The 13,490-nt window shown below is 37.5% G+C and overlaps 1 protein-coding gene across 49 annotated transcripts in view; it reads right to left on the bottom strand.

The window, feature by feature from the left end:
* Positions 1 to 13,490, bottom strand: part of FUBP1 (far upstream element binding protein 1) — a 37,368-nt gene that overhangs the window by 7,108 nt on the left and 16,770 nt on the right. For all 49 annotated transcript variants that reach the window (XR_011390619.1, XR_011390625.1, XR_011390626.1 and 46 more), the window contains 5 exons: positions 13,164 to 13,324; positions 9,779 to 9,930; positions 9,608 to 9,687; positions 6,753 to 6,881; positions 5,244 to 5,318 (listed from right to left, as the gene is read on the bottom strand). Coding sequence is in view for 27 of the 49 variants with exons in the window: in XM_008265015.4 (XP_008263237.1) it covers positions 5,244 to 5,318; positions 6,753 to 6,881; positions 9,608 to 9,687; positions 9,779 to 9,930; positions 13,164 to 13,324 (597 nt within the window). In the remaining 22 variants the exon portion in view is untranslated. The remainder of the gene's footprint in view (positions 1 to 5,243; positions 5,319 to 6,752; positions 6,882 to 9,607; positions 9,688 to 9,778; positions 9,931 to 13,163; positions 13,325 to 13,490) is intronic.

The following is a 13,490-nucleotide window of genomic DNA, read 5'->3' as shown; positions in this document are numbered from 1 at the left end:
CTACTATCCGCTGTAAGATTCCCTAAATGGCCACAACAGCCAGAGTTGAGCCGATCTGAAGCCAGGAACCAGGAGCTTCTTCTGGGTCTCCCACGTGGGTGCAGGGGCCCAAGCACCTGAGACATGCTGCACTACTTTCCCAGGCCATTAGAGCAAGGAGCTAGTTCGTAAGTGGAGCAGCCGGGACTCAAATCAGCATCCACGTGGGATGCTGGTGCTGCTGGTGGAACCTTAACCTACTATGCCATAGCTCTGACCTCTAAATAAAATCCTAAAAAAAATTTTTTTAAATAAAAATGGAAACAGGGGACCAGTATTGTGGCGTAGTGAGTAAAGCTGCCTCCTGCGACACTGGCATCCCAGTTTGTGTCCCGGATGCTCCACTTACAATTCAGATCTCTGGTAATGGCCTGGAAAAAAGTAGAAGATGGCCCAAATGTTTGGGCCCCTCACTCATGTGGGAAACTTGAATGAAGCTCCTGGCTTTGGCCTGTCCCAGCCTTGGCCATGGCAGCCATCTGGGGAGTGAACCAGCAGATGGAAGATCAATCTTTCTCTGTAACTCTTTCACATAAATAAATAAATAACTATATCTTAAAAAAAAAAAAAAAGAAAAACCATGTATTTTTTCCTGTTCAGCTCCTGCAAAGGACTATTTCTGGAGCATAGCTTCAGAAAGATATTCTGTAAAACTGGTTACTGTGTGACTAAAAGTCCTCAAAGAAGTGAGTTTAACATTTTGACCTTCTGAGGAGACACAATTCAAATTCAAAAGAGGTTTCAATATTTAGAAAACAACTCAACACTCAGGCATAAAAAAGTAACAAAATCATACCACCAGCCTTACAAACTACACACCTATAATGAAACTTGACTAAGTTATCAATAATTTCTTCTTTAAAAGGACTAAACCTCACTGTAAGAAACACTCATTCTAGCCGGCACCGCGGCTCACTAGGCTAATCCTCCGCCTTGCGGCGCCGGATTCTGTCCCGGTTGCCCCTCTTCCAGGCCAGCTCTCTGCTGTGGCCAGGGAGTGCAGTGGAGGATGGCCCAAGTGCTTGGGCCCTGCACCCCGTGGGAGACCAGGAGAAGTACCTGGCTCCTGCCATTGGATCAGCGCAGCACGCCGGCCGCAGCAGCCATTGGAGGGTGAACCAACGGCAAAGGAAGACCTTTCTCTCTGTCTCTCTCTCACTGTCCACTCTGTCAAAAAAATAAAAGAAAAGAAAAGAAAAAGAAAAAGAAAAAAAGAAACACTCATTCTAGAGGGGAAAAAAAAAAAAACCAAACACTTAAGGTGGGATAAGCATGCAAGCATGAATAGACAACTCATCAGATTCAAAAGTTCCCTTAAAATAAAAAAATTCAAATGTGTCTAAAAGAAAATATCTAGCCTCTAAGAAAAACACTTGGTAAACTGTTAGCACTTAGCATTCCAAACTTAAAAGATATGTAAGAAAAATTCATTTTACCCTTCCAATTTAAATGAGAAATACAACTCAGTTTGTCCAGTTGGAAGTAGACAAAGAACTCTTCCTCTCTAATTTCCTTAAGACTTAGCTCTCTCTTTTGGCCTCCTTTACCTCTCTGCCCCTATTAGGCATGTACTTCCTTTCCCTGTTTCCCTTATTCCTCTTTAGTTACTATTTGATGCTGAAAAGTTTGGCCTACATTTTAGTACAGTATCTCTACATACAGCTTAAAAGCATATGAAGTTTCACTTTCATTTCATTTCACCTAAAAGACTTGCTCTGGGGTTCACTTACAATATTCTAATACAATCCAACAGCCAGTCTTGCTTGAAAATATATTCACACTAAGTTCTCTTTCTATTCACCTGTCTCTTCCCCACAACTCCTCATCTTCTCTTCCTTTAGGTTTAAGGTACTAGATGCTAAGAGTTTGGAATGCTTACGGTCATGTAACATTCATAAGGTCCTTCTTTAATTCAAACTTTTTCCAAAGTTTACTCCCCTAAAGGCTGCAGCAGCCAGAGCTGGGCCAATCAGAAGTCAGGAGCCAGGAGCTTCTTCCAGGTCTCCTACGTGGGTGCAGGGGCCCAAGCACTTGGGCCATCCTCCACCGCAATCAGCAAGGAGCTGGATAAGAGGAGCAGCCAGGACTTGAACAAGTGCTCATATGGGATGCCAGTGCTGTAGGAGGAAGTTTAGCCTACTATGTAGTCTTAAGCATCTTTAAAAAAAAAGTTCATTTTATTCCAGCTTCAAAAATACCTACTTTGACATTGTTGCTTTATTTATGTGATCTAACACCCCTTTCTTTAATCATCTAGAATCTTTTTTTTTTTTTAAGGTTACTTTTTTATTTGAAAGGCAGGGTTACAGAAAGAGAAGTAGAGCTTTCAATCTGCTGGCTTAATCCCCAGATGGCTGCAATGGCTGCAGGGAAAGCCAGGAGCCTGGAACTAGATCCAGGTCTCCCACAAACATGGCAGAAGACCAAGTACTTTCAGCCATCTTCCATGGTTTTCCCAGGCACATTAGCAGGGAGTGGACTGGAATGGATCAGTTGGGATTTGAAACAGTGCTCATATGGGATGTTGGCATCACAGGTAGTGGATTAACCTGCTGTGCCATTGCCAGCCTCTAGAATGTATTCACCAATACTCTTTACCAAGTTCCCTTTGTATTATCCTAGAATTTTCTCAGAAAACAACTAAACTCATAACCTGTCAAAAGAGGTCTTATTAAAGAAGCAAATGATAACAAATTATTCAAATAGGAAAAACTGAAATTAAGCTTAAAATGCTGCTGTGACATTCTGCCTTGTTTGAGGAATCAGGCAATCTGGAACCCTAGGAAATCCTAGCACTGTCCCTGCAGAGTCAATAAGGAAGTGGCTTTGGATATAGACTTTATTTCACCATTTTATACTTTCTTTTTTTCCCATATTAAGAAACTTGAAGACTGAACAGTATTAATATTATGTATGCTTTAAGATCTCTTAGAGAATAATTAAATGTAACTGAACGAAATTACTGTAGTTAAGCAAGTAATCATTTGAAAAAGGACTTACACAGGAAAAACTATGTATAATCCTGTTCAGCCTGAACCAGTCTCAGCTATGTGAGTCATTTGGGGAGTGAACAAGCAGATGAAGATTTTTCTCTCCCTGTCATTCTGCCTTTCAAATAAATGAATCTTAAAAAAAAAGTGTGAGAGAGAAAAGATGCTCATGTGTTATTGTTTGAATAACTAGGTTCCTGACACCCACTTGGGAGACTTGGACTGAGTCCCCAGCTACTGGCTTTGGCCTGGCCCAGTTACAGCTGTTGAGGGGACTTGGAAGAGTGAACTGGAGGACAGGAGCTCTCTTATCTCTCAAATTTTAAAATGTACAGAAAAATGTTATATAATGGAGGAAATAGCTAAACCAAGCCACTTTGATTGTAAAACAGGTGTTTACTGTAATATTACAGAAAAAGACAACACAGAAAAGATAGTGGTAGAGAGGATCTTCGGTAAAACATAGTGTTATTTATTTCTATACCATCTTTTCATAAGGACTTATGACTGTCTAGCACACTATCTCTAAGATTAGGATTTTACATAACAGTTGATGGCAAGGTACAATGTCTATGCTTAACAAAAGCAACTAGAATTAAACACAACCACTCATTTTGGGGAAGTAAAATATGAAAAAGCTAAACAGTAAATTAATTAATGGTCATGCTGCAAAGAAACATTAATTTAAAAGCACAAAAATTAAGCTCATTCTCAAATCCATTAATGGGCTTTTGTTTTTACCTACATAATAATAAAGTGGGGAACATGTCTGGCATACTATAAATCAACTTGGAGCTAAAGGATTTCAATCTAAACATGTGATACGCCTATTTCATCAAAGAAAGATGAGTATAGGGTCTGGTCATTATATTGTCAGGGCATGATTATTAATGAAACCCCTATTATTTCTCAAAACTATCCTAATTTCAGATTATAAATTTTGTAATCATTCTAATTAGAATATTAAATATTTAAGTTTTAAGTGAAGTTTCTTTCCACACAATTTCAGTTGTGGTAGATCTGCCTGAAGTAAGCTGAGTCACAAATTATGATTATTAATGAATCACAAATTAATGAATCTGTTATCAAGGATAAGGCTCAGCATGTCCCTCCTGGAAAGCCATATTCATATTCTTTCTCTAAGCAGAAACCAGCTTTATAGAGTACCTTCATCATCAGATGTATGTACTTTTATTATTATCACCCTTCTAAAGATTTGTGCTTTTGTGCAAAATGAGAACTATTTTTTGGCAAAGAAAATATACTGAAATTTATGAGAATCACAGAGTTTATCTTACGTTAAAATTCTCTCTTCTGTGCCAATGAAAAGCAATTTTATCTTTGTCTAGCTTTCATTTGTGCCAACTAGCTGTGGTTAAGTATGTTGATTTTAAAGGACTAGGAGCTTAAATTGGGTTCCAATTGGTCCCTAAAAAATTTAGGAAGCAAGCTTGGACAAGTCTCTCTTGGAATCCGAATTCTGGTCTCATCACTTAATTTTGTGATGTTTCTCAACATGCTCTCGTGAAATATCAGTGAACATACAGTTCTTCTCCTTCATAATTGTTTAGAGTAATATATTTAAAAATTACTTAAGAATGGGTATCCTCCATTAGCACAAGATGAACAGAAGGCAGGGCTCCTACTTGTTATGTCCATAATTGCTTTCTCAGCATTAATCAGTGAAGCTTAGCATATAGTGTACGTGCTATAGCTATTCTATAAAAATGGCTTTTCTTGTGATTGTTTTTCCTTTTTCATATATGCAAATATTACTTAATCTTTTTGCTTCCTTTGTCACTGTGTATTACCTCTCATGTGCTGAGTTTGCAGCAAAAATAACACCACACACAACCACTTTTTGCTTTGGACTCTAAAATATAATTCTTTTGCCATAAAAGGCTATGTATTTAGACTAAAAACTGTCTGTGAGAAAAATATAGGAACAATGTCATCAGTATACCAGTGTCAAATGTCACGTATACCAGTGACAACATTTCAAATTTAAATAACTGGTTGACAAATGCATGCACTAGTAAAATGAGTTTCTTCTAAGTCTCAAGTCCAGTCACTTCAAAATGCAATCTTGCTCCATTATTCACCTCAAATAAGTGGACCAAAGTCATCTAATTTTTTTTCAAAACGGTCAACTTCCTAAGGTATTAAGTGCTTCAGTTTAATCAAATATGTATTTTTAAAAAATGTACAACATACCCATTTTTTTGTAGTACTCTTCCCAAGCCTTTGTATAATCAACCTGTCCAGCTGGAGCTGGATTCTGCTGATCTCCTTGTTTAAGGGGGGAAAAAAAAGATAGATTAATGTTTTAGGAAAGCATTTCAGGGCTTTTTCTTTTGCCCTTGAGTGTAAGAATTGGCAGTGGCTTGCCCTGGGGTAGAGTCTAGCAGGGAGGTACTGTGTAGTAGTGACATCCCTGCTGGTGTCAAAGACACACGATGGTGGGAGGCTGTATATATGTGCTGGGCAGAGAAGATGGGCTACATTGAGGTTTTAAGTAAACTAATGTCAAATAAGGAAGTATATTGAAGATATCAGCTTTCTCACCATTTTAAAGTATGAAAATGGATAGGACAGCAAGAACTTTGAAGTGTTATAACAGACTTACAGGTCTTATTAAATCAAAGTTTTAAAATACACACACAAATATACGGTGTCCCTTTTAAGAATATATATATATATAGATATGCAAGTAGATAAATGTTAACTCCTCACTGTGTCCAATTAAACCAGTTAGAAGCAGTAGTAATCAGCATTCTTAGCTTGGTTTCTAAATACCATTCTGTACATCAAAGAATCAAGGATGCTTGAAGAAATGACTATTTCAAGGGCTGGAACCCAGAAAGCACAAAACAAGCTTATTGTGCCAGACAGTAAAGATGACAGGCATTTTAAAAGGATACAGGAGTCACCTTGAAGATACTATTGCCTGGCCAAATCTAGGACAAGCAGATTATGAAAATAAAAAGTAAACAGAAATCCATACTGTTGTAATGAACTATATAGGATGAAATGAAAGATGATCCTCTTTACAGTAAAATATCAGTAATAAATATACAATAATGGAGAGATAATTACCATCACAGTGGCAGTTCAACCAGGCAGGAGTTATTAACAAACAGGATAATGGCATAATCTTAGTATAATGCCCCAGAAAATATTACTTTCACAGAGAAAAATGGTGACGCTGTGGTAGAGAAACCTGGTAGACACCCCTCTGACCAAGTAATCAAGGCTACTGTCTCCAGGGATGGAACATGTCAGTATTTTATGACCCCTGATGTAATATACTAAGGAGTACAGCATCATTTCTGAGTTGTCCTGCAAAAAAACCATGATTTCATGGTCATGAAAAACATTTCAAGAGTGCTAGGTTGATAATCATTGTACTCTTTACAACACAAAAGAGAAAAAAAAGATCAAGGAATTATTCCAGACTGGTGAGACTTAATGAACTTGGAAACTAAATATAATCTTAACAGATGGCATCACAGATAAAGAGAAATTACTGTTCACTAAGACAGTAATGATATGTCAGTTGATTGATCTAGCAGGCTGTATGATGGTTATTTTGTGGATACAGACATATTTAAGAGTAATGGAATACTGTGTCTACAGTTTATACTTTGAAACAGTTCTGTTTAGGAGTAATGATAACACATACGGGGCAATCACATAAATAAGTTATTGAGTGACCACAGTTACCTTGTCCATTAGTTTGGGTTGTAGTTGGTGCACCTGCAGGAGCTGCAGGTGGTGGCTGTGCTTGCTGTTGATAATAGTGAGCATAATAAGCAGCCCAAGCTGCTGAATTTGGATCCGTTCCTGCCTTAGCTAGAATTAATAAACACAAGTTCAAGGTTTGCATCTAAAGTCCATAATCTCTCTCTGAAACACACAAAAGCTGTCAAAGTATACAGATCCCCAAATTAAACTAGACATCAAAAATAAATAGAGAAAACACCCAATTATTGTTCACGATCATTAGCACTTAATACTGAAAAACAAAAGCTCAAAGATTAAGGGTCTTTCCTAGGTTACAAAACTAGTAGTGACAGAACTAGGATATGAATAAAAATCTTTTTGCTTTCAAATCCAATTTCTTTCTTAAACTACTGCACACTTATTTTTCTAAACTGGCATCACCTCAAGCAAAAATAGACAGATGACTAATGGAAGATTTTTAGGCACTAACCTATGTAAGAAAGAAATACTGATTTTTAGAACTATTAATTTTATCCTTATTTTCAATGAAGACAAGAACATCTTAGAACAAAAACCTGATTAGCCACATTTCATTCTATTTCAGAGATTCATAAACTTGATGTCACTGCCCTATTTGGAAATTCTTCATTTATTCCCTAGACTCTGAGAGTGTTTAAAGCTTTTAAATACATCTTTAATGATCTAGACTCCATGGCTTATGCTTTCCATTCTAGCCTGACGTCTTTCTGTTCTCTCTCCGATATGTAAGTTCTGGCTGCAACAAATTTTCCTAAGTCACCATAATCATGCCTGGGCCTTTGGTCATGTTACATTTCCCTGACACTACTCTCATCTTCACGCATACCTCAAAAATTAGCTATGTTGGAACTGTTTGGGACCAGAAATTCTATATTCTATTCTTTATAGAACTATCATATAATACTATAGCTATATATATATATATATATCCCCAAGAACAACATAATTACTTTGGTCAGATTCTGTATTATCTACATGCAGATTTGTTTAGCCTTCAATCTGAACAGGTAGCACTCAGGGTGGGTTTGAGGGAAAAAAAGCAAAAAGGATTTTCAGAAAACTACAATATGCTATTATTAGGTCACTCTTTCAATTGCTCAATGTACTGCTTTTCTATATTGGGTATTTATGCAATTTAATAGAATTACCTATTAATATTTCATCTGATGGTATTGGGATTAAAAAAAATTGGGCATTTTATAGGTAAGGAAACAGGCTTAGAGGGATCAAAAACTTGCTTGATAATTCTGAATTACTAAGTAGCAGGACCAGGACTGATCTAGGGTTGTTTTACTCTGAAATATAAATTCTTAATCACTATAAAAAATCACTATAAAACTCTAACATCAGATTTTAGTTCCAGAAACTACTGAAAACAGTACATAATTCTAAATTTAACATAAGCAACTTCTAACCAGAGACTCAGTAACCTTTTGATTAAGTTCTGCCAATTGGTTCTTATTTTAATCTAAATAGGTTAGCTATAATTCAAATGCAAGGCTAGAAGAAACACTTACTGAGCAGATCTTACGGCAGCAACTTTATCACTAGTTCAAGTAGGAAGATGATTGTGATTCAGACTACTAGTTATTCCTGCTATTTCCCTCAGTCACACTACCTATCCAAACAGTGCTCAGAGATGTAATCCTAGCATATCCAAATCACCTTATACATAATGTCCCTTAAATAATGTCATTCTGGATTCTCATTCCTTTGCTTAATTATACCATCCTAAGTAGCTTAGAAGATGATTAAGAATAACCCTTCCTTTCATAAAAAGTTAAAAATCAAATTTGATATTTCTATACACTCAGAGCTGCTCTATCATAGTATTGCTTACGCTGAGAGTGCATTCTTCTGCTATACAATATAAACTCATCTTTGCATACCCAGGTGCTAGCACGACTCAAGTTGTTTCTTGAATGAGAGGAAGTTAGGATTATTGGTGACTGTCGTGTTATGTCATAATAGTCCAAAGAGCAAACTTCCTATGAAATTAAAGTATGTTATAATACAGGACCACATTGAAATATCAAAATGTTTAATCAAATTCAACAAAACAATTTCATTTAAAGCAATTCTTTTAAATATATCATGTGTACAAAGTAATCCATAATTCAATGTACCTTCCTTGAAACTACTCCAGTGAAAGAAACCTAAAAGGTAGGTAGCAGGTGAGAAGAAAGGATCATAAATAAATGTTGATTTGTTTTCAAGGAATGCCCCTTTGACCAAGATGGAAAGAAAATTATGGGATATGGGAAGACGCAAAAATATAAAACATACATCTAGATAAAGTATTTCATTAGGTGCATTTTGTAGTTCTCACATGCGGTTATTAAATACAGGACTGATTTTTAATAATACAAGAAGTTGCCTTGTCAGGAGTACTAGAGGTGATTGCTTATATATATTTGGAAACTTGGGAATTTATAGCCCAGTAGTTAACACTGTTAGAATCTCACACAATTTTATATCAATATATGTAAACTAGCACTTTTTTAATGAATGTTATAAATTAAGACTACATATCTGAAAGCACTGCTATCTAAAAATCTAAGACATTGTACTTCTTTTTTGCTTTTAGCATTATGCTCTATCAATTCAGTACAGAAGACCAAATGCAGGCAGAAAAAGAGTTCTATAAATTCAGAGATAATATCTTAATGTGCCATGGTAAAAGCAGTGAACACGCTACTAAAGGAGTAAAACAAGTGAAGACAATGCACAGAAAGAGCCAATAGAAAATTTAAGAATTAACAGGGGTGTGGTAGGCAAACAATACAGCTAATACACAAATGTTAAGCATTTTTTACCTGGATCAGGAGGAGCCTGTTGCTGCCAGTGTGGATATGCATTTCCCCACCCCTGGGGAGCATATGGAGCTGGAGGACCACTGCGAAGAAAGTCAACATGAAAATATAATTTACTAAAAGCCAAAATCTTTGGGGGGAGGGGAAAAGCCCAAAATCAAACCCAATACTTACTGAGGAGCTGGGCCAGGTGGTCCTGGATTATAAGGTGCAGGATTATATGGTCCCATTGGGGTTCCAGGGCCTGGAGGCCCAGGAGGCCCATGGGGGCCTGGGACACCATGGGGTCCATGGGGTACAGGTGGCCCTAAAGGATTTACTGGACCCTGCAAAAAACCAAAAAGTGTAAAAGACAAAAATAAATCAGAAAAACAGAGCAATGGTTAAAAACTCGAAGGCCAAATAATCTATTCCTACCACTTCATAATCACAAATAGTACATTTCAGATTTTCCTTTCCTCATTCATGTTGCAAAAACTATTTTAACTGTTGTATATGATAACATGTAAAATTCATTAAAATCTACAATAGCAATTAAATGCAGACAATACTACTTCCTTTTCTTTTTTATTATTCTTAGTATTTACTATTCCCTTTTCCTTTCTATCATGGAAATCAGGTACAGGGCCTTATCTCTAGCACTTCTCTCTCTGGATCTATTCTACCTCTACTCCCTTAACACTAGACAATCACCTAGACATTATAGTTCCCAAATTACGTAGGTCCTTTATTACAAAATATTTACTGTCTATAAACTGTTTACATTACTTCAACTGTGATGTAAAAACTAGTTCTCTCTCAAATTACAGTTTGCCTCACTATGTGGGTGTGTTTGGAGCAGCACTTAGGACCCTTTATCTCATTATCAGAATGCCTGGGTTTGAATCCAGGCTCTGCTCTCCATTTTACCTTCCTGTTAATGTGCATGTGAAAGACAGCACATGATGGCTCAAGTAGTTGGGTCTCTGTCTCTAAGGTGGGAGACCTGGTCTAGGTCTCAGCGCCTGACTTCAGTCTGGTTGCTACAGGCATTTGGGGAGTTCAGCAGCGAATGGGTGCTCTGTCTCTATACCAAACATGTGACATTTGGAGCAAAATATGCAATTAAATTTAGTTATTAAGTTTCTCACTATAAAATCAGGAAGCCAAACTTCATGATATTTAAAATCCCTTTCATTAACTCGTTTTTAAGTCTCCAATTGCAGTAATTTCTTACTTTATCCACGACCCATTTTCTCCGAATAAGTTGTAACATCTTACAACTCTTGGTTCACTCCCAAAATGCCTGAAACAAGCCAGGGATGGGCGAGGTTGAAGCCCAGAGTCAGGAATTCAAAGTGGTCTCCCACCTGAGTGGCAAGGACCCAAGAACCAGTCATCATCTGCTGTCCCCCAGGATGCACACTATAAGGAAGCTGGACTGGAAGCAGAGAAACTGGGACAGAATCAGGAACTCCACGAGATATGGGCATGCAAAATGGTGGTTTTAACCACTGCATCCAACACCCATTCCCAGGCACAATTTTAAATGACCCAGCCATATTCATTTAATGCTTTATCCTCACTTTACAGAACTGAGGTACAGAAGAGAGTAACTATCTTCTGCAAGGTCACATAGTCATTAAATCCTTGCAGGGGTGGGGAATATATGGCTCACAGACCACTTAAGCACTGCGAAATCATTTGGTCTGACCCTGCAAAGGCAACAGTAGGTGGGATTCAAAATTCAGTAACCCTGTAACGTGCTAATTTTAAAGTTGCTGATTTTGTATGGCCTGTAACTGATGCTATAAATGGCCTGTAACTAATGCTATAAATATTCAAATGGCCCGTGGCAGAAAAAAGGTTCCTCATCCCAGCACAGGTTTGAATCTAGGCATCCTGACTCCAAAGGCCACACTTTCAACTGTTCCTCTAAAACACCTATCTTATTTCTCCATGAATCAGAAATCCCGATTCACACCAGCTGGGTTACATAAAATTAAAATACCAAGATGTGTTATTCGTTCTTTTGTTTTGACATCAACTCCTGTTGTGAGTTAATTAGCATTTCTTTACATTTTTTTGAACAATTACATTTACTGTCCCTATCACAGAACTTCTAGTGTTTGTGTTTAAGTTTCTTTTGTACATCTTTTCATCCTTCCAAGTAGAAAGGAAAAATGTTATTCTTTTGGGGGTTGGTGTGTGGCACAGTGGGTTAAGCCATCTGCAGCACTGGCTCCTATATGGGTGCCAGCTCAAGTCCCGGCTGCTCTGCTTCTAATCCAGCTCCCTGCTAATGCAGCTGGGAAAGCAATGGAAAATGACCCAAGACCTTGGGCCCCTGTACCCATGTGGGACATCTGGAAGAAGCTCCTAGCTCCTGTCTTCAGCCTGGCCTAGCCCCAGCTGTTAAAGCCATTTGGGGAGTAAATCATCAGATGTGAGATAGCTCTCTGTCTCTCCCCTCTCTCAGTAACTCTTTCAGATAAATTAAGAAATCTTGAAAAAGAAAAACTAGCTTCTTTTGTACACCTCACAGCATGATAAATACCAAGAACAGTTTTCCTAAGAACTTCTTAATACTAGCAATTTAAGATACTCCCTCACATTCTATGTTGATTCTTCATTATATGAAAAACCCAGTAAAACACTCTGGCAAAAAAAAGCATGGTGAAGTTTCTTTACACATTTTGCTATACCACAAGAAAAAAAGGGAAACTTCTAATTTGGCTATGTGTCAGAATCAGCTGGAATTATCTTTTATAAAATTACTTCCTGTGCCCTACTCCAGACATTATGAATCAGGACTATATATTACGTAGAGGATGGGAAGCATTTTAAAACCTCCAGATAATTGGAAGCCATTCTAAATGCTAAATTTTATAAATTTATACTGTAAAGTGGGGGATGCATCTGATTCTTTGCTTTTTGCTTCACCAGTGTTGGGTATATTTAAGACCTTAGTAAGTAGTAAAGTTTCATAATTCCTTCACCTATGTTACTTAACTTTATCCAGCAACCCTAACATGTGTTTGTAGATAGCTCTACCTTCTCTTGTCGAGCAACACCCAAATATCAGGTGGTTCTGAACACGCATAGCTATGAATTTAATTATGTTATTTTAATGCTGAACTTCAGAATAGGAATCATATTTATTCCTACAGGGCATCTGTATCATTCTCTTATTTAATTAATAGGGTCTACATTATTAACTAGAAGTTTAAAGCATACTGGGGCTGGCGCTGTGGTGTAATGGGTAAAGCCGCCGTCTGCAGTGCCAGCATCCTATATGTGTGCTGGTTCAAGACCTGGGGGCTCCACTTCTGATCCAGCTCTCTGCTGTGGCCTGGGAAAGCAATAGAAGATGGTCCAACTCCTTGGACCCCTGCACCCTCATGCGAAGACCTGGAGGAAGTTCCTGGCTTCGGATAGGCACAGCTCCGGCCGTTGTGGCCAACTGGGGAGTGAACCAGCGGGTGGAAGACCTCTCTCTCTCTCTCTTCCTCTCCTCTCTCAACTCTTTCAAATAAATAAATAAATAAATCTTTTTTAAAAAAAAATAAAGCATACTCACACCAATCTTTTCTTCTATGAGTTGCCGAGCATAGTCAATTTGTTGTGGAGTGCCACGAATTGTAAATAACTTCATATTGGGATCTGCATTAGGTGGAGGATTTCTCTGAAGTTCTATTCTTGCTCCAGACTGTTGGCTTATGCTTTTTATAGTTTCACCTCCTAAAATCAAAAGACAAGAATTTCTCTAAAGGTCCAAAGGATGTAAGAAGGAACCTTCAAACTAAAATGGTCAAATGGGACACTTAAAAGTGTAGACGTATCCTCTCTGATAATATTCCATTTAAATCAAAATAAATGTTTAAATCAAATCATATGCAGCAATTCA

Source organism: Oryctolagus cuniculus, chromosome 7 (assembly GCF_964237555.1).
Source record: "Oryctolagus cuniculus chromosome 7, mOryCun1.1, whole genome shotgun sequence".
In the NCBI taxonomy this organism is placed as follows: domain Eukaryota; kingdom Metazoa; phylum Chordata; class Mammalia; order Lagomorpha; family Leporidae; genus Oryctolagus; species Oryctolagus cuniculus.
This window is presented reverse-complemented; position numbering and strand designations above follow the sequence as displayed.